At 46.8% G+C, this 19,097-nt stretch overlaps 1 protein-coding gene across 1 annotated transcript in view; it reads right to left on the bottom strand.

Moving 5' to 3' along the window:
- Positions 1-5,659: 5,659 nt before the first annotated feature.
- LOC142578196 (phospholipid-transporting ATPase ABCA3-like) overlaps positions 5,660-19,097 on the bottom strand; it is a 41,610-nt gene continuing 28,172 nt past the window's right edge. The window contains exons 19-25 of the mRNA XM_075687598.1: positions 18,438-18,558; positions 16,803-17,089; positions 16,129-16,344; positions 13,453-13,640; positions 10,389-10,562; positions 8,980-9,122; positions 5,660-5,928 (exon numbers count right to left, since the gene is read on the bottom strand). Of these exons, the coding sequence (XP_075543713.1) occupies positions 5,660-5,928; positions 8,980-9,122; positions 10,389-10,562; positions 13,453-13,640; positions 16,129-16,344; positions 16,803-17,089; positions 18,438-18,558 (1,398 nt within the window). The remainder of the gene's footprint in view (positions 5,929-8,979; positions 9,123-10,388; positions 10,563-13,452; positions 13,641-16,128; positions 16,345-16,802; positions 17,090-18,437; positions 18,559-19,097) is intronic.

Raw genomic sequence — 19,097 nt, 5'->3', positions numbered from 1 at the left:
GGAGTGCTACTAAAATGTTTAAAGAAATATGTTCGTAAACTGTTAGAACTAATATTTTTAAAGGTTCTACTGGACTACGTGAGCGTGCGGTGACGTCAGCACACTCTGAGAAAAAATGCTTGCCCTACACCACCTGACCGGTGTGTTAGCGGACTACTATGCAGGCCGCGCACCAGTTGCAGAGCTTTATCCCGACCTTGGGGCTGGTTAAGTAAAGGCCGATTTATGCTTGAGCCGTGACGCGTGCGGTCGTGCCAAAAACTGTACATTTCGCCCACTGGTTCACAAATTTTGGCATTCACTGGGCTCGCACATGCAGTGTAAACCGAATTGTGTGTACCAGTCTACGAAATGTGCAAATTTTCACCCGACCACATGCGTGCGGGCAGGCGGGTGGTGTGGCGTGGGGCTCGAGCGTAAATTTGCCCTTACCACGCACTGCTATTGCAATGCCACCAATTAGCTTTGCAACGAAATAATCAGGTCAGTGCAATCTGCGATATATATAGTACGCCCTAAGCTGGAACGTGTCAGCATAGTAGCGTCACGATATTTGTTAAAAAGAAGAAAAAGAGCCGAAACTCAGGGTAACACGGTGCTGGAACGTTGCCGCTCAAATGTCCAAAAGGCTGCAAAATACAACTACTGCTGAGTGAGAGCGAGTATTGACCTGAGAAGCGCACAGGTCGAATAGAAAGAAAAGCTGAACTTCGTGCAAGTCACACCTTTCTGTGAAAAAATAATTAAATTACCCTTACTGTATAAAAAAAAAATGTAGCTTTCTACGCGTTCCCATTCGCACGCTTTCGTCCCTGCCTCCTACCGACGGCCTCTGCACATTAAAGGAAATAGGGCATTGCATCAAAGTGAAGGCAAAGTGACTATGTCAGTTGATGTGCTTTATGGCGATGGTAGCTTGCTGTGTTTGAAAACAGATTGAAAATAAATAATTATGCACTCTTAATATTCAGTGATCTTGCTTCACAACACGGCGACAAAATTTTGAGCTCCGACAAGGGGTCATCATGACATCTGTAATAATGGCATTCCGTATACCAAGAGCCAGGATATCAAAGGCCATGCTTTTGCCGTGCTTCGCGCGTCTGAGAACTGCTAACGTCATAGCCGCCACGCTTTGGACTTGTATTTGACTATAAAAATAGTACTACAATGTGCTTCACCGTTGGGCGCCAGAGAGCAAGGTTTTGTCTTCGAAAGCAGCAAGTGCTCTTGCGCAAAATAGAATAAACACATAATATACCCAATATGATCTTATTTTACTATGTTTATTACATTTCGAGAAATAGTTGGGTTTCAGAACAATAATTGTCTCGAAAGATAAAACTATGCAGCCCCTAAATGCCCAACAAAATCGAGCCGGCTGTCCGGTCAGTTTTTTTTTCAACCTTGGCCACGAGGGACATTCCTCCGTCTAGGTGTAGTTCCCAGAAAGGGGTACGTACAAAAAGGCCGGCCACAGCTTTCACCGAGAGGCGAAGAATGTCTAGGTGTGAGTCAACCATCGCAAGGTAGTGGGGGAGGGGGGGGGGCATGTTTCGGCTTAAAGAGGGGCTTTAGTTCCGCGGTGGTCAAGGCGAAGCAGGTGGATGGAAAGAATGTCCCATGCCACTCCCGCGCATGCGCAGAAATTTGACAGTTGGCCGAGTCGAGGCAAAGAGGGAGACGATCGCAATCACCATCAGTTGCTTTGCGACACCTGCATGGCACGGTCGGAGCGATGTAGGTTTCGTGGCGTATTGTAGCAGAAATCTAGCTATTTTTGCTTCTATTTATTCTTATGCTGTGTTGTGGCTAATTGATCGATGCAAGCCAACCAGCAAGGTGTTTTCGAAGCCCACGGTGCTTTCTTCGTTCCGTGATGTGAGCGTTTCTGGATCTTCTCTGCCAGCTGCGATGCAGTGTCGTGTGAAGTGATTTAATATTGGCACTGTCCGTGTTTTAAACTGCGCAAATAGCGAACAGCTGTTCCTCAAGACTGCTATGCGCCGAAGTTTTCTCTATCTCCAAACTCTAATAAAAGGTATGTTCTTTTCCATCATTTTTCATAAACATATTATTTTGATGTTATTTTATTTCTGTTTCTTACGCCGCATTTTGGCAGGTTATTATAGCGCGAACTGTAACGACGTGAAATGTTTTAAGAACGATTGTCTTACATTTTCCAGCTGCCCCGCGTCATGCGGTTCGCTTGAAGTTGCTATAAACAAGAAGCGTGCGAATACTTCGTTTTCACAGCGCTCGCAATGACTTAATGTGTTAAATATTGTCTGCTATTAAAATCATTCTGTGCTCTTTCCTACTCTGGCTGCACTTAGTGAGAGATAGTAAAATATTGAGCGTATAGTTTCACGGTTCACAATTACATGTTTCAGCGAACCGGTTCACAATGCCATAGGTTGCACTGGTTAGACAAGTGCGAATGTGAAAGAAAATCATTCGCACTTGTTTAACCATTGCAACCAATGTCACTGTGAACCGGTATTTTTTGACACTGATATTTTGTTTTCGAGTAAAAATAAACGATCACGTCAAATTACAGAAGCGTTCCATATAATAAGGCGTGCTTAAATATGCGTCAGTCAGCCATTGGTTGCTATCACTGACAAAGCATTTGTATTCTTGAATACTGCTTCAGGCTCTGTAATCTGCTTATATAAATATGGATGACACGTTTTGCACATGCTCGGTGCAGCTAGCTGGCGCTGTTACGTTCAGTCCTTCCAAAAATAACCAGCTGTGAGTAAGCGCTCGCGTGTCCACCGTCTCTGCGTCCGTGTCTGATGTGCGCGCTACAAATTTCACCACGAATAAACCATGCAATTAACTTTTTGAGTGAGTAACTCATTTATGCAGATAATTGGTAGAGAAAACATTTTGGACACTTTCCTAATTTTAATAACACGTAGTAAATACAACGCAGCAAAAGATACGCATTGCAAAATGTTCCTCATCCTTGCCATCTCCTCTGCAAGTAAGCAGGGATGACTGTTACAATTTTAGGATTCATGTGAACCCTGTTAAAAAGCTGTTCTGTGTATGTGATATGCTAACCTGAACATGATGTTAACACTGACCATCTTGTTTCTGTGCAGGGTTGGTTCATTCTGCAAACATTCTCAGACATCAGTTCTGAATCTAAAAAATACATTATAATCGATGCTTGCTAGAGACTATGCGACAGCTGCCATGCCGCAATCAACTAAGTCATTATTCATTTATTATTTTTATTAATTTCTCTACTACTTCTCTCACAATTCTGTGTAAATATTTTTGTGTGAATAAAATTCTTTCAGTGCAAACTTGCATTTGTTTTCCATGTACATGCACCTTCTAGGTTTCATACTGCCTTTTACCAACATGTTCACGCATACTGACAAGTTTTTACACTATGCTACTAGGTCGTATGTGGGACAAATGTTACTAGGGGGATAATAAGACCTCAGTAGCAAGTACACAAGTACATGGAAGTAAAATATTGCCAGAGTGTTACTAAAGAGCCTAAGGACTTGTGTTGGTTGGTGGTTAAAAGAATGTTTACAGACCATCTATGAACATGCTTCAATTGAAGTACGGTAGCCAATTCTTGATGGCATCCAATTCTCGATAGGATGTTACTGGGGTGTTTAAAGACAAATGTTAATAGGGGATTGGTAGGAAGTTGGCAGAACGTTTACAAACATTGTTCAATTGGAAGAATGTTAATACGGCGTATAAAGAAAGCTTGTTAATAGGGATTGGTAGGAAGTCAACAGAAAATATATGAAAATTTTTCTTTTGAAAGAATGTTAATATGGTGTATAAAGAAAGCTTGTTAATAGGGGATTGGTAGGAAGTTAACAGAATATATATGAACATTTCTCTTTTGAAAGTATGTTACTAGGGTGTATAAAGAGAAATGTTCATAGGAAATTGGTAGGAAGTTTAAAGACATCCTATGAACATGTTTCTATTGGAAGTTGGTGGCCAATTGTTTCTAGGATGTTACTAGAGCGTTGTTAGGATGTATAAAGACAGCTAATAGGATTTCAATTGACTGTTGGTAGGTTCTAGTAACAAAAGTCTAAAGAGTGTCTAAAGAATGTTGCTAGAAATTTTTATAAGGGCAGGCAACCTGATGACGTCGCAATGCCGGTCTGGTGCTTACCATGTAGGCGCCGTCGCCTGCCATTTCTAGACGCGCCACGCGACGTTCGTTATCTTTTACCGTCGGTTCGGTTTATACGGCCGTATTGTACGTTACGCGGACTTGAATTCGGCAGCGTTATTTATGGAGTTTCTGCACACGTTAAGCTTGTGGAACTTCGACTTACGTAGAAAGCAAAGCACGATTTGGTCGCATCAGTCATGTGTTGCGGAAGCGCCGGATTCTATTGAGGGCGATCCCACGACGCATCTATAACCGAGTGTATCATTTTCTGCCATGTTCCGATTAACATTACAGGAACTGTTGACAAATAGTATTCGCCATTTTAATACAGCTCCCATAGATTAAAAAAAAAACGGGAGCTGTTTCTTGAAGCTCACTTGTAAATGTGGTCTCCTGGTGAGCAGTATTCTTGCCAAGTTACCAACCGATTGGAAACAGTCTTAAACTGCCTGCTGTAAACATCTATCCTATACCTTTCCTCAGCATTATCTATCGTCAAATCGTTGTAAATATGTATAATCGTAAATTGCGATGCTGACTGCTTCGCGCCGCAAATAACTATAGATGTGAATGTCTTAAAGCTCCAGGATGACGTTCACTTTCGAGCTGCGCACATAAATCAATAAATCATGTGTACGTGTCAATATTTTATGAGGATTATGAGGGCTGCATCGAGCGCTTCCATAAAGCGCTTCGAGTAGCTACCGCTATCCACCAAGTTCGTGCCTCGCACAAGAAGCTCATAAGAGGAAGCTTTTGATCAGGAGCTTCTAAGATGAATGTTTCGTCTTAACGAACCATCGAACCTGGAATAAATCTATTGCCCTAAAAGCTAGAGAGTAGTGTATCTTCATTCTGTGTGTTAACTACATTGCAGTATCACTCGTCGACTAATGGTCACTACGCTTCATTGACACTGTCCCGAGTAAAAAAAAAAAATCTGTGGTTTCGCGTGCCCAGACCATGATCTGATATAAGGCACGCCGGAGTGTGGGGATGCAGACTATTTTGACCATCCCGGATTGTTTAATGTGCACCTAAATCTAAGTAGACGAGCGTTTCTTGCATTTCGCAAGCATCTAAATGCAACCTCCCCGGCCGGGAATCGAATTCTCGACTTCGTGCTTGGCAGAACATATATAAGCCAACTAAGCCGCCGCGGCTGGTCCGAGTGATACGTTCCAACCTGGCACTCTTATCTACTCGACTACACTGGAGTGAAAGCGTTTTTCTCGAGCAACTTCTCGTCGTTGGAGTCACCGAGGGGCGTTATGGCAAGCGAACTCTCCGTGCAGCCATTCTGTTCGCTCTTTCTCTCTCACACACATGCGCACGAACACACACAGACACACAAAGACAGCCAGGCACACACACGCGCGCGAAAGCACACACAGGCCCACACACGCACGCACGCATGCACGCACGAGTGAAGAGACTGACTGAGTTTATTGGCGCGAACAAATAGCGAAGTTGTAGCGGTGCGCGGGAGGCCTAACGGGACGCCTCGCTCGGAGACGCCGTCGCACGACTGGAAATGTCCTTGTCCTCTCGTCGGGCGAAGTGCAGGAACACTTCGGTTAGGCTGACGTCGCTGACCACATATTCGGAAACGAGGCCTTCGGCACGCAGCTCCTCCATGCCAGCGAATAACTTGTGCCACATCTGCGCCACCACGTGGAAGCGAAGCAGGGCCCCGCGCTGGTGGCGCCGCCGAAGCTGCGCGCCCGGGAAGCGCTTCTCCAACGATTCGCACACGGAGCCTGCAGGAAATGGTAGGGTCATGTACAAAAACGGGGCGAACAGTGCGGGGGGCGAGTGAGCCTGCACGGTTTGTTCTGACTTCTTACTCAGCCGTATGCACTGCTGGCGCACGTGCGAGCTCAAAGAAATGCGACAAAGACAAACGAACAAACAGCCTGCTCATAAATTAATGTATTACGTTCTGGCAAGCACAATAAATGTTTGCACAAATATAACGCTATTTATTTTTCAGTATTGCAGACGGTATATATAAGTAGTGTGAATGGAACGGCGCTCGAAATACTCGTTAATTTATTTTTTGTTCATTTTTATTTTTTCAATCAACGCTGAAAAGCTGCAAGCACTTTAACGCGCTTGTTTACGTACTTATATATTTATTTAAAATTCTTCACGTCGGACTGCGGTGGGCTCAACCCCTATACAAGTAAGTCTTACAGAAAAAGCCGTCTCCAAGACTGATAGTAGCGCTGATTAGAGCGTTCAGCATAGAGCGAAGGACCGTAAGGGGACGCAGACAAGTAAATACATACAGTCGGAACACACACGAGTATTGGCGGTGGGAGAATGTGTCTATGAGGAAGCGAGAGCTACGGCGGGTTGATTTTGTCAGTTATACCCTCTAATGCCCCAGCATCATCTCGCTCTTCTCGCGAGCTAACCACTGCACCATGGACTGCACGTCGATGAAATGAGTCGCAGTTTGTCTGCACCAGCGGGAACGTTCATCTCAAAGCGTGTTGTGTTTGCTAACGACAACTAATACGACCGTGCTACAAAAATACATCGTTTTCGGAGCGGAGCTCTGCAACGCTAATACAATGGCCACCACTACCTAACGACGCGTCCTTTTTGGACATGAAAAAAGAAAAGGAAGCGCACTCGTCTATAGCTTCTCGCCTGTTGTTTTTCAGAGCTACCCTAACAGCAAGTTTTTGGAGCACGGATTTTACTGGGAAGAAAGTAAAGAAAACAAATGTACTTGCTGACGTAACTTCCCGTTCAACAATCACGCTGACCTCCGAATTGGGGGTACATAATGAATAAGCGACAAAATTAAGCTTCTTTTTTCTATCGATTTCCGCACTCCGAGAACTATTGAGGTCGGCTATGCGCACAGGGCGGGAAATTAGGCCCTGCAAGTCTGCACAGGGACATAAGAAAGCACACGTTAAGCCAGCTGGTGCGACAAGCTGGACAAGCTGGAACCAAGATACCGGTCGAACAGAGCGCCGCAGAGTTTCCACCTCCGAGAACCCTCCTCCTTCTATATCTGTCATTTTTTCCTCCCTTCTCCTTCCCCACACTGCTGACCGGTGTTCAGGTGTCAGCCGCGCGCTATAACCAGCTACGGTGAGGTCAGCAGTCTTTTCTCTGTCAGCTAATCTCTCTCTCTCTCTCTCTCTCTCTCTCTCTCTCTCTCTCTAATAGCAGTACGCTAAGTAACACTAGCGGACGTGGTCTGCTAATAGTACGTGAACTTCTGACAAGTGGTGCACACCGTCATAGACAATTCTGAATGAACGGCTGCCACAGAAGCCTGAGACGTGGGTCCTCGAAAATGCTTTGCAAGAAGGGTAGACGGCTGCTTGCTCCGTCCGGCACATTCTGCGGGTTGTGAGCGAAACGAACCCGCGTGCTGTCAGGACAAGGCACGCCCTCGCCTCCATCCACGCGGACGTATGCGTGCACCGAAATCCCCGAACGCGAGAATTAGCCGGCTAGCAAGGCAGCTAACGGCATATAGACAGTCCCTTGAGCTAATTATGTTATCGCCGTCGCATTTGTGCCTCTGTGACGTTTCAGCAACCTCGTCAGACCTAGTGTCCATCACCGTGAACAACATATCTGTTAGCCTTTCAAAATTGAACCAGAAACGATAACCTTATATATTCTGGTGTAACCTAAAGCTATATAAATGCAGGCGGCACTATACCGGGGGCGATCATATTTCAGTTTTCCGGAATTTTTAAATATCGTCTGGCAGATAGCATAATTATTCTCCTTGAGCTGGATTATTCGGGGAGGCGGATATTGCTAGCACGAGAAATCGAAACACATATTCAACTGATTAACGAAAAGTACTCATTATGTTTTTAATCGATTGCTTTATGGCACATATTGCAATTTACTAATTGTAGCCAGCGAGTTTGCCAGACAAGTTTGGCCTTGAAATGAATCTCTCCAGGACCATTATATGCAATGATATGCAATGATTAAGTGTATGTAAAGCGTTTATTCATCATTCGTTCCACTGGTTTCTGAGACGATTATTATACTTTGTGTGAGACATACCGCTGGCATCGATGCCGAGGACCAAACATGAATGCGTAGAATTGTGCAAGTGCCACCAAATGACGCAGCAATCCAGGATGAAAAGTATCTTTAGAAACCATAACATCACGTTAAATTTGTATGCATAGGTAAGCAAACAAAATACTCTCATGTGAAAAGACTGGAGACTCTTTGTTCGCGCACGGACGTGTTGATGTGAGTACGGGCCCGTGCCTTCTGAACAAACATTTCTTAGATTCGTAAAAGATCGTTTAACAATAAGAACTGACTTTAAAAGGTATTGTGTCTCTGGAATTTTGTTGAGTCGGAGAAGGGCCATAGTGCTGAAAGTATAGTTTCAAGCGAAAGCACTTTCTAATAGCGTTTGCTCTCCAAGGGCGACGAACCTTGACATGAAGGGAAACCACTTTCTTCTTTCGCACACCCGCGAAACGGACCAAGCGACCGGCTGTGTCAACCCGCTGGGGCCTGGTTGCCGGTGTGCTGCTGCAGTGGGTTCGATTTTCGAATGCATCGGACGCATTCTCCGCTCCCGCGTTTAGATTAATCAACGTTATAGAAATCCGGTACCCACAACTACGGTGCCTCCCATAGCCTCGGTATTGCTTTCGGGTGTTAGACACAAGTGCCGCGAATCGATCAACAAAATACACGACATACGGGTTTGATCAGCCTTCGCTTTGCTTAGCCCGGGACCGTTATGGAGCGCGCAGTTCGAGCACGTCTGCAGGCCTTGCTGTTTTTGCGTGTACGCTCACCTGCATCCTGAGGCGCGCAACGCGCGAGAATCGTGGCCCCGCGGCCAATGTCCTCCTTGAGCTGTTGCGTGGAGCCGAGGCACGCGAAGCGGCCCTGGCGCAGAATGGCCACGCGCGAGCAGAGGGTCTCGCATTCCCGCATGCTGCGCAACCAGAGCACAGAACCACGCACGCACTTGTAACCTCGCTGCGCGACGCGCAACGCACATTGCGAAGAGATGTGATCGCCGTACAGGGCAGCACAACTCTCGTGCGAGACGCTCAACTTGTAATGAAGGTCTCACGGAGGCTTATGGCGTTTTTCACTGGTCGATCTGGAGTGGCCGCCGAAATCCTCGAGCGAGCGCTCGGGTTTCACAAATCCGAATCGGCCAGCGGAGCGCAAAAACGCTCCGCGGCGGATCACACAGGAAGTCTGCGTACACGTCGCACGAACCGGTTCCGAAAACCATGCCCTACTTCCGTTCTGTACGTTTCCACGGCAACCAAACTCGCCGTCCCCCGTGTGTAATTTGACCGTGGCAGTCGCATAGTCCGTCATTTCCATGTCGCGCCCGCAAGGATTGTGCATGGACAACGTGCATAGAAGTCTTCGTACAGCACTTGCGTCACTTCGTAATTGCTGTCGTCCGCGCTCTCATCGCTAAACGCGAGCGCTGCAGCAGCACCGAACGCAGCCATTTTGCGAAGCAACACAATGTTGTGCGTACAAACCGGGTACCGATTTCGCTTGAAAACGGAAGTGACGCGAGCTATTTCCGCCCGAATCCGCGCCTCGGCGGCGGAGCAAATGAGAGCGATCCGGCGCGGAGCGAGTTGATCCGAAACGACCAGTGGAACGCGCGAACCCGCTCCAGATCGACCAGTGAAATTCGGATTCGTTGCCACGGAGCAAGAAATTCTGCTCCGAATCGACCAGTGAAAAACGCCATTAGATTGGGAAGAGAAGAGATGCAAACTGTAATCGTTTTCCAACGGACGGAAGGAACCCACCGGGACAAGCAGACTGGCTGACCGACTGGTCGATCGACCAATCGATCGAGAGACTGACTTATCGAACAATTCCATGACTGACTGATCAATTGGTTGGTTGTGATCGTGAGAATCACAACCAACCTTTTTCCACCAATGTTTTTTTTTTTCGTCTTCAAAGATATGACGTACAAGAGGCTTCGTACAAACGACTTCACGAACTAGTGCAAAACACTAAGTGCGACTTCTTATTGCATGTAAAACACACATTACGTGAAGGGACATGAACAGGAACGGGTGAGAATGATGAAGCGCAGAGAGCAGCATAATTGGAATATATTATAGAACAGCCACATTATTCCGACCCTGCAGGCGTTTGTCTCGTGCGTATACAGTGGGGTTCCGCAAAGTGAACAGATGGAACTAGTGTGGCTTACCAGTGCGAGGTGAGCAGTATCGTGAGGTCGAGGTTCCGCTTGACGGCCGCGAGTATATTCCAGATGCGCCTGCGCGCCTGCGGGTCGACGGCGGCCGTCGGCTCGTCCAGCAGCACCACGCTCGGGTTGCCCACGAACGCCACGGCCAGCGACAGCTTGCGACGCGTGCCACCGCTAGAAAACGTGGCCGATTTCGAAGCGCTCGTACGTCACACCCACGACATTCTAACGTGTCACGCTGTTTCGAGCGTCCTTTTAAGGTCCCCTTCTGTCTGCCCAACGTGTCAAGAGATTACTCAGTCAACGTAACTGGAGCTCCGCGTAAAAATATTCAACTGAAAGGACGCGATAGCATGTTTATGGCAGCTCTTGTACGCGGTGCCCCTGACGTATACTACACGTAATGAACTTGCGCTGACAAGGTGCAGACACTACGGGCTTTCATGAAGCTTCTGTATTCGCGGCGGTGTAGCGTACTGCGTCATCCAGTATGCACTCGGCGAATGACTGCTGTTGGTTCGAAGATTTCGGTGCACACCTCTGGGTCTTCTTCCGCCACTGTTTTCTTCTTTTTTGTGTGTGTTTAGACATATGACGCACAAGAGGCTTCGTACAGACGACCTCACGAACCAGTGCAAAACACTAAGTACGACTTCTTATCGCATGTAGCAGAAGCTTGATGTGGGCGAGTTGGTTGAGCATACTAAATAAACTTGCGTCTGTCGTACTCGTTGTTCTTTCGTCCTTGTCTTCGTAGCGCTCTCTTTTTTCATTAAGTATCGCATGTAAAACGCGCTACATGAAGAGACACGAACAGGAAGAGCACAATTTGCACTCGTCCTGCCCATGTCTCCATGTAAGGTTTATTTGCGCAGAACATCATGTTAACGAAAATGCGCCAACCAGTTTTCGCACTCCGCCTCAGATAGTCGCGGAAATGTTATCTATTTTCTGCGATCACCTGGAAGTGCTTAAAAATGATCACCTGAGGTTTATTAAAACGCCTGCTCCAAATTATGGCTGTACATAAGTCCTTGCATATATTCCGGCACGTCGCGCCAATCTTGATGGCTCGCGTCGAGCAGCAGAACGCCGTAGTCGCCGAACCAGGGCTGTATTACCCGTTGAGCCGTATAACCCGTTGTATTACCCGTTAACCATGTATTACCCGTTGAGCCGTTGTATTACCCGTTAACCATGTATTACCCGTTGAGCCGTTGTATTACCCGTTAACCATGCACTACCCGTTGAGCCGCTTGTTTCAGAAACAGAACAAGAGTTATCTTGCATTTTGTGTAAAATAAGTCACACGAAACAATCACATGATTCAGACAAAGACCGTGCGGAAACCCTCGGTTAATTAAAGCACTGTATAGTAGGTCGATCACCAGCACAGTGTCGGAAGGCCAAAAATAGTGAAATTGTATCAGTGGTAGCACTTGCGAGTAACTTGGAGGTAAAATAAATAGTACATGCTCATTTAATGAGAGCAGTGCATGAAGCAAATCAGGGTGCTGGACACGGAAATTACGAGGGATCTTTTTTTCGGATTTAACCCGGGACGATCAATCTGTTTATGCAGGATGATCCAGGGAACACTTTCAAAAAATTATTTTAATTGCTAGTGGCAGATAGCACAATTCTAGCCCATGAGCTGGTCTACTCGAACAGGTGGACACAACAAAAGTTCACTAACAAAAGTTCACTAATTAAGTTTTTAACTAATGAGCTTATGGTACACACTGCAACTTACAAATTATAGTAGGGTGACACTGGAAGTATATCCATTTGAAAAAAAATTGTGTAGACACCATTTACGAGATATGCGCCGTCAAACTTGCGGTAAATATGCACTGTCGTTCCACTTACTTTCTTAACAAAACGTCGTTTTATGCATTGAACCACGAAAGTAACTGGAACATTAATGCACTTCTCCGCAAAGTTCGGGAATTAACATCTCGGAACTGGTGTCATCCTCTGAATTCATTCCAAGTGGACCCACCTTGCGAATTCCCCCGGCTAGAATTTGTAAATGGCAAAATGTGCCACAAGGTTATTAGTTAAAAACGTAATTATGAAACTTTTGTTAATTAGTCAATTATGCATTTCAATTTTTTGCGCAAGTAATGACCACCTCTTCGAGAAGACCTCATGGACTAGAATTGTGCTACCTGCCACAGGCAATTAAAAAAAAATTTAAAGTATTCGCTGAAACACCCGGTCCGTATGTAATAGCCAAGGAAGTGACCTCGGTCATGTGTGCTGCGTATGAACTTATTCGGCCTAAAATAAATGTAGTAAACTCCAAAAAAATCTTTTCTTGACCATTGCAGGAAAGTTAATAAACACCACGCGCTTTTAAGTTGACTGGTATACCTGATACGGCCGGTATGGACTGAAGTATACTTCAGTCCATCAAGAGCCAAAATACAGCTACCCTGCACTGTCGGAATCGAGGCATTGCGAAACATTTTGTAGGTAGCAGGATATTTGTGCAAAGGAAGCAGCTTCGTGTGTGAAGATAGCTTATTTGCGGCATTAGAAGGAAAACAACGACTAATGTATGACGGCGACGGCACGACGACAGTTTTGTTAATAACTTCGGCGCAGAAACGTTACAAACGGTTTAGTTACGACCTGGGATGATCCCGAAGGCTGCACAACGTCACACAGCAGCTTGGAAGCGTTACCTGCTACAAGGGGAAAAAAAGAAGACTGGGGATATGTAGGCCGAGCACGAAGGCTGTGCAGACTAACGCAGCCTCTCAAAGCCTTAACTGCCACAAGGCAAGAATGGCGGAGTGCGGCACGCTCCCGCTCCTGACGCACGGGATGTGTGCGGTCTAGTGGAAACTGATGCGCGCGTATACGTGCTCTCGCACCTGGGAGAGCACGTGCCACCATAGGACGCTCGAATTAAAAAAAATTATTATTGAAGAGGCCGGGACCGAGGCGAGACAGGAACCGACGAACTGCGACGTGCTGGGGACGAGCCAAATAGTGCTTCGCGCGTTAACATGCAGGGACTACTATAGCTTTGTGCTATGTCACATGCGCGGATTACCTGTATTTCCCAGTGGTGACGTCAGCGTACTGCATCATGTCGACGAACTGCAGCGTTCGGTCGATGACCGCAGCAAGGTCGCACTCGCGGATGCCGCGGAGTCGGCCGTAGAGCGCCAGCATCTCCCGCCCGGTCAGCAGGTCGAGGGCCACGTCCGTCTGCGGGCAGTAGCCGATCCGCGCCTGGTACTGCGCAGAGGACGCGGCGCCACGCGTCGCGTAAACCGGGAACGCAGACTGTCGCAGTTTTCTCAGATATGTACACCGTCGTCACCGATAAAATTGTAACTACTCCTGTACAACAGGCGGTGTCCAAACCGCGCCACTTGCAACGGCTCTCCCGGTGTAAGTGAAGCCAATCTCTAAGGTCACGCTTTAGTGTGCTGCAAGCGCCGGAAGCAATTGATGGAGCCCGAAACGCGTCACGGCTGTCATGTTTCGGTCATTACCTATAAAGTTCGATATAATGAAGTATAGCTTGTGCAACAAAAAGTTCTCGCACGTCAGTGCAAACATTTGGCAATCTGCACGTCGTAAACAGCTGAACATAATCTTTTCGCGGGTCTTTCGTTGTGCCTAGCGATATCTAAAGGCTATCACTAAATGATGACGATCATTTGTTTTTCTTTTTGCATCCCCTTCGAAACTGAGCGGCCACAAATAGTCATATAGCCTGTTTGAGGTAATCAGCTAGGTTTTACTACATTTACTGCAATCTAGCACGTTTCCTAGTATTTTCTATTTTCATTAAACCGATTTTCATGCTGCCGATGCCTGTAATGACTCCTGCTCTATTGATTTCTCCCCTGCTCTATTTTCCCCACCAATATTGCAAACGTCTCTCGCTTATTTTGACCTTTGACTAGTTCATGCTTCCAACCGCTTTGCATTCCTGTGCTTCTGGAAGGTGGACCTCCCCTACGGTTACTGCTGCGTGAATATATTGCCATTCGATTTCGACATGCTGAGTCGTCGCCCGCCTTTTGCTGCCTGAGACACACGCCTAATCCTCTTGCTACTATTTTCTCCTGCATGTTTTTTGTCCTCAGGCAGCCAGCTCGGGCCTATAAAAAAAAAAAAGGAAAAAGAGACGCGGCTCCGTTGTGTTGTACATATTCTCTCTCCTAATATTTTTCTTGTCGTACTTGAAAATGTGCACGGACTTATTTCCATCCTTTGCATCCAACTCTCTTTCTCTAACTTTCCTGTTGATGACTTCTTGTTGTCTATATTTACACTTTCAATTACCCTGTGCTAGGTTACCGACTTTCTTAACGTCTTGTTCCAATCCGTGTCCGCACTGTTGATGTAAAGATATTTGTGTACTTTGGCTGCCCCCTTTTTTTCTTCCAGTTTCTGAGTCTTTCTTCAAAATTATTTTTGTTCTGCGCTTCTCCTAATTCAAAATAGGTGACACTTTGTGCTGCCTCACTTGGGCTTTTACCTTGAGCCCCCAATGCCAATCGGCCCACCAACATTTGGTTCACTTCCAACTCCAACACGATGCCCTATTTTAAGCACAGAATGGCATTTTCAAACGATAGCGCTAGCACCATTACTCGTTTCCAAATACCTTGCACTACCTCACTTATCGTAGCTCCAGAATTCTCTGTTTCATTAGCTTGGTGGATGCTTGTTTCTTTTTTTTCTTCGTTTATGTATACCTCCAGGTATTTATGCTGCTTGACTATTTGTGTGTCTTGCTTAGCATCGCTGCGACATCTAGCGAGCACGGCCAACTCTACCCGAGCAAGCATGGACTCCGGGAGCTCTTGTGTGGAGCAACGCACCATGCCGGAGATTTCGTCGGTAGGTGATGCCAGAGCAGCTATGCAAATTTTACTCTTATCTCCCGCGATGTGGAGCCGCGTTCGATTCCCGTCCGTGATATGCATTTTTTATCTTTTTGCGATCGGCTGACATAGTGCGCTTAGCTACACACTCTCATATTTTAAATATTGAGTAACATGGCATCAGCAGATATTATCTGTAAAACCTGATGATTTGCAGCCGGAGCTACGATTGGCTATAATAGTATTTAATAAGATATAGTTACTTTCGACGTAAGAGGCACAAGAAAAAGGGAAAAAAATCTATTTTCAGAAGCGGACGCGATTGTGGTGAGAAGCAGAATGACGTTTGCGCATGCTCGTGATTTGCCAGAGAGCACGATGGACAAACAAGAAGGCATCTAGACGATCACAAGGTGCACTAACAACTGAGTTTATTACTCGATACGTGTTGGAACGCACTATTCGACAAAGGAATCGTCGTTGAGCATCTTCGTCGTCTCGATGTATCGAGCTTATCTGTAAAATGATAAGCCAAGCGGACTGTGAATCTTGAAGCGGCACGCTAGCTGATAAGCAGTGGACCGAATTTACACATCAGCACTAGGGTATATAAAGAAAAAATTAAAAATTAAAAACAATATTACTGCGTACACTTGCAAGAATACCGATAGACAGCAGACTTCCTCTTTCTGATAACAGAGGGTACAATGCTGGCACGCGGCGGCGTATGAATAAACCTTTAGGTTTTACGTCTCCTCCTGGATCGTCTCCGTGTCTCCTTCGTGCACTCTGGCTCCGTTTTCAAGCCACTGAAAACCAACGACAGCCCAACAACGCGTTTCGACCAGCGTCACGCCCGTACGACGCGGCCTTCGAGCACTCGCCTTTCTCCTGCTGGTGGCAAGATCTGCATCGCCGATGTAGGCGTTGCCCGCCGTGGGCACCAAGTCTCCGGCCAGCATGCGGAACGTGGTCGTCTTGCCGGCGCCGTTCATGCCGAGAAGGCCGAAGCACTCGTGGCTGTTCAGCGTGAACGAGAGGCCGCTCACGGCCTCGACGCTGCGGTAGCTCTTTCGCAGCTTGTCCACGCACAAGACCACCTGCGCGGAATCCTCGCTTAATTACGCTGCCGAGCGCGAGGTCTCCGGTTCGACAACCAATGCACGCGCAATGCGAGGAAGTCCGCGTGCTGTGTGTGCACACACACACACACACACACACACACACACACACACACACACACACACACACACACACACACACACACACACACACACACACACACACACACACACACACATACACACACACACGCTCGCTCACTCACTCACTCACTCACTCACTCACTCACTCACTCACTCACTCACTCACTCACTCACTCACTCACTCACTCACTCACTCACCCACTCACTCACTCACTCACTCACTCACTCACTCACTCACTCACTCACTCACTCACTCACTCACTCACTCACTCACTCACTCACGCACGCACGCACGCACGCACGCATGCACGCACGCACGCACGCACGCAGCGTAGGTCGCAATCTCGTCATACCTTTGTCGCAACGGGGCCATTCGTCTCCGTGCGGCGTCCGTGGGCGACGATCTGTTCGACGCGAGCGCGCTCTTCCTGGACGCTGCGGTGCTCACCGACCCCGGTCGGGACCGCGGCTTGTCGAGCCCGCAAGCGCGTAGCGAGGCTCCCCGCGAGGCCGGAGTCGATGAGCGTGACGAGCGAGAGGAAGGCCACGCCCACCAGCAGCATGAGGCAGACGTCGCGGCCGGCGCTCATTTTGTCCCACGTGAGGCAACCCTTGGACATGATGCAGTCGTGGCACTTCTCTGCGCGCCGCAGCGGATGCGCTCTCATGATACTGCTGCTGCGCATTCAAAAGCTTTAGTCCCCCAAGCAGTCCAATAAGCCAGCCATCCCATCGCAATAATGTTTCTTATTTAGGCCACCATGCTACTAGATAAACATTACTTCACGCCAACTCCGTGAAGTTCATTCAGCGAAATCTAGGCGCGTCGAGTCAATGGAGGTGGAACGAAAACTAGTATAGTATTTCACCAGTTGCTAGCCGCAGCGAGACTCGATGGCAAATAAAGGGACAACCCTTGTTCCTTACGCGAGATATTCGGCTGGTTTTCTTTCCTTGTTTACTGACACGACCCGTACTTTTTCACAGCACTATACTGAGTTAATAAGGCGAAGTTTACGCAGTGTAACTGCATTCGTTGTGTGTATGCGGGAACGCTACGACGCTCATTGCTGGCTGGTCGACCTGCCGACAGTGAGAGTATTCCCAAGGACTGAAGCAAGTGAACAATCAGTCCGTCATCGCAAGCGCCAGACATCAGGGGGGATCCTTGCTGCAATACCACTCGCGGCGTTGTGGTTAAAAAGCCACAGCTGACCTGTAGCCACACACATTAACGACTTTCTTACACTCGAAGTGTTCTTAAAATTAGATGTCAATCAGTATTGATGTTCGACATAGCTAAGGCAGCCGGCTAATGGCAAAAAACAATTACGAATGAAAAACTTAGCGGATAGAGTGATCATTAGAATGGGCATATATTTAGCATACGTGTCCTTTTGCCATAAAGCGCAGTCTGCACAAGTCTCGAACAGACGACACACGTAGACGTCATTAGACGCCATGTGCTCTCTCGAGCGCAGTCTTTAACGCAGACCCAAGCGGTAGAGCCAGTTCCAGCCAGTTGCGTCTTAGCTCTTCATGCGTTGTGCTTTCCCGGCATATTTAACTGCACCAACTAGATTTCTTGGTACAGCGCCACCAACATGGTTGTTTCAGAGAGTTCGGGAAGTGCTGCAGACGTCATTCAAGCGGTGTTAAGATAGTAAGCAGGCATAAATGGCGGTAAGCAGGGTTTATGATAACACTGGTGTCCCCTTACACGTTCGTTCCTATCCTAACACCTGCACCGTTGCACAAGATGTAAGAAATCCCCAATAGAAGATGACTTAATTGAAATATATTCTAAAATGTGCTCTTCGTAAGGAAACGAATAACACATGCAGTTCGAGATTAATGAAAATACTAGTCTCAAGAGATACAAAATATGTATAAGACGGCAAAACGAAGAACACGATTGGAATAAAGTTTGCGTATACTTTCGCTTATCACTAAAACAGGATACTTCAGTTCCGCAACCGTGAGCTCACCTGGACAGCACTCAATGAACCGATTTAGATGATCCGGAATTTTATCAAGGCCGAAGTCCTGACAGAAGAGGAGACGGTCAAAAGTTGACATGTAGCGACACATAACACTTTCTTGCGAAATCTGTAAAAAAAAAAGTGTTCTCATCATTGTCAGCACAGATTGGTTGCAACAAAATATGACAATACTAGTAAGAAACTGGAACTTAATGTTGGCGGGAGGCTAACGACTTAGGCACTCGGGAATAAGTGAACAAACAAGAGTAAGCCGCAGTAGCTGCGCTTATATTTCTAGTTATAATTTCGCAATGGATGTAATGGCAATGTGCCCACCGATAGCATACAAAATAAGCAGGCAAAAATTCTTTATTGACACACAGTGACACTAAACAAAAAGAATATTCGTGACCACATTAGATGCAGAATACGACTCCACATCAAAGGCTCGCTCTAACGCGTCTCTGAAGGCTGGCAAAAAAAAAAAAGCATTCGCAACTAGAGAGCAACGCCATGCTGACGGCCGTGAAGCACGGTGGAGGTCCAATGAGAACTAACAGCCGATAAAACAATACGCCGCCATTTTCGCTATGATCGGCCAACATCGTACTGACTGGTTGGAGGAAAGACTGAGCAATGGGCGCTCTTAAAAAAAAAATTATTGTA

Source organism: Dermacentor variabilis, chromosome 4 (genome assembly GCF_050947875.1).
Source record: "Dermacentor variabilis isolate Ectoservices chromosome 4, ASM5094787v1, whole genome shotgun sequence".
Lineage (NCBI taxonomy): Eukaryota > Metazoa > Arthropoda > Arachnida > Ixodida > Ixodidae > Dermacentor > Dermacentor variabilis.
The sequence above is the reverse complement of the archived record's forward strand: the minus strand, read 5'-3'. Positions and strand labels throughout refer to the sequence as shown.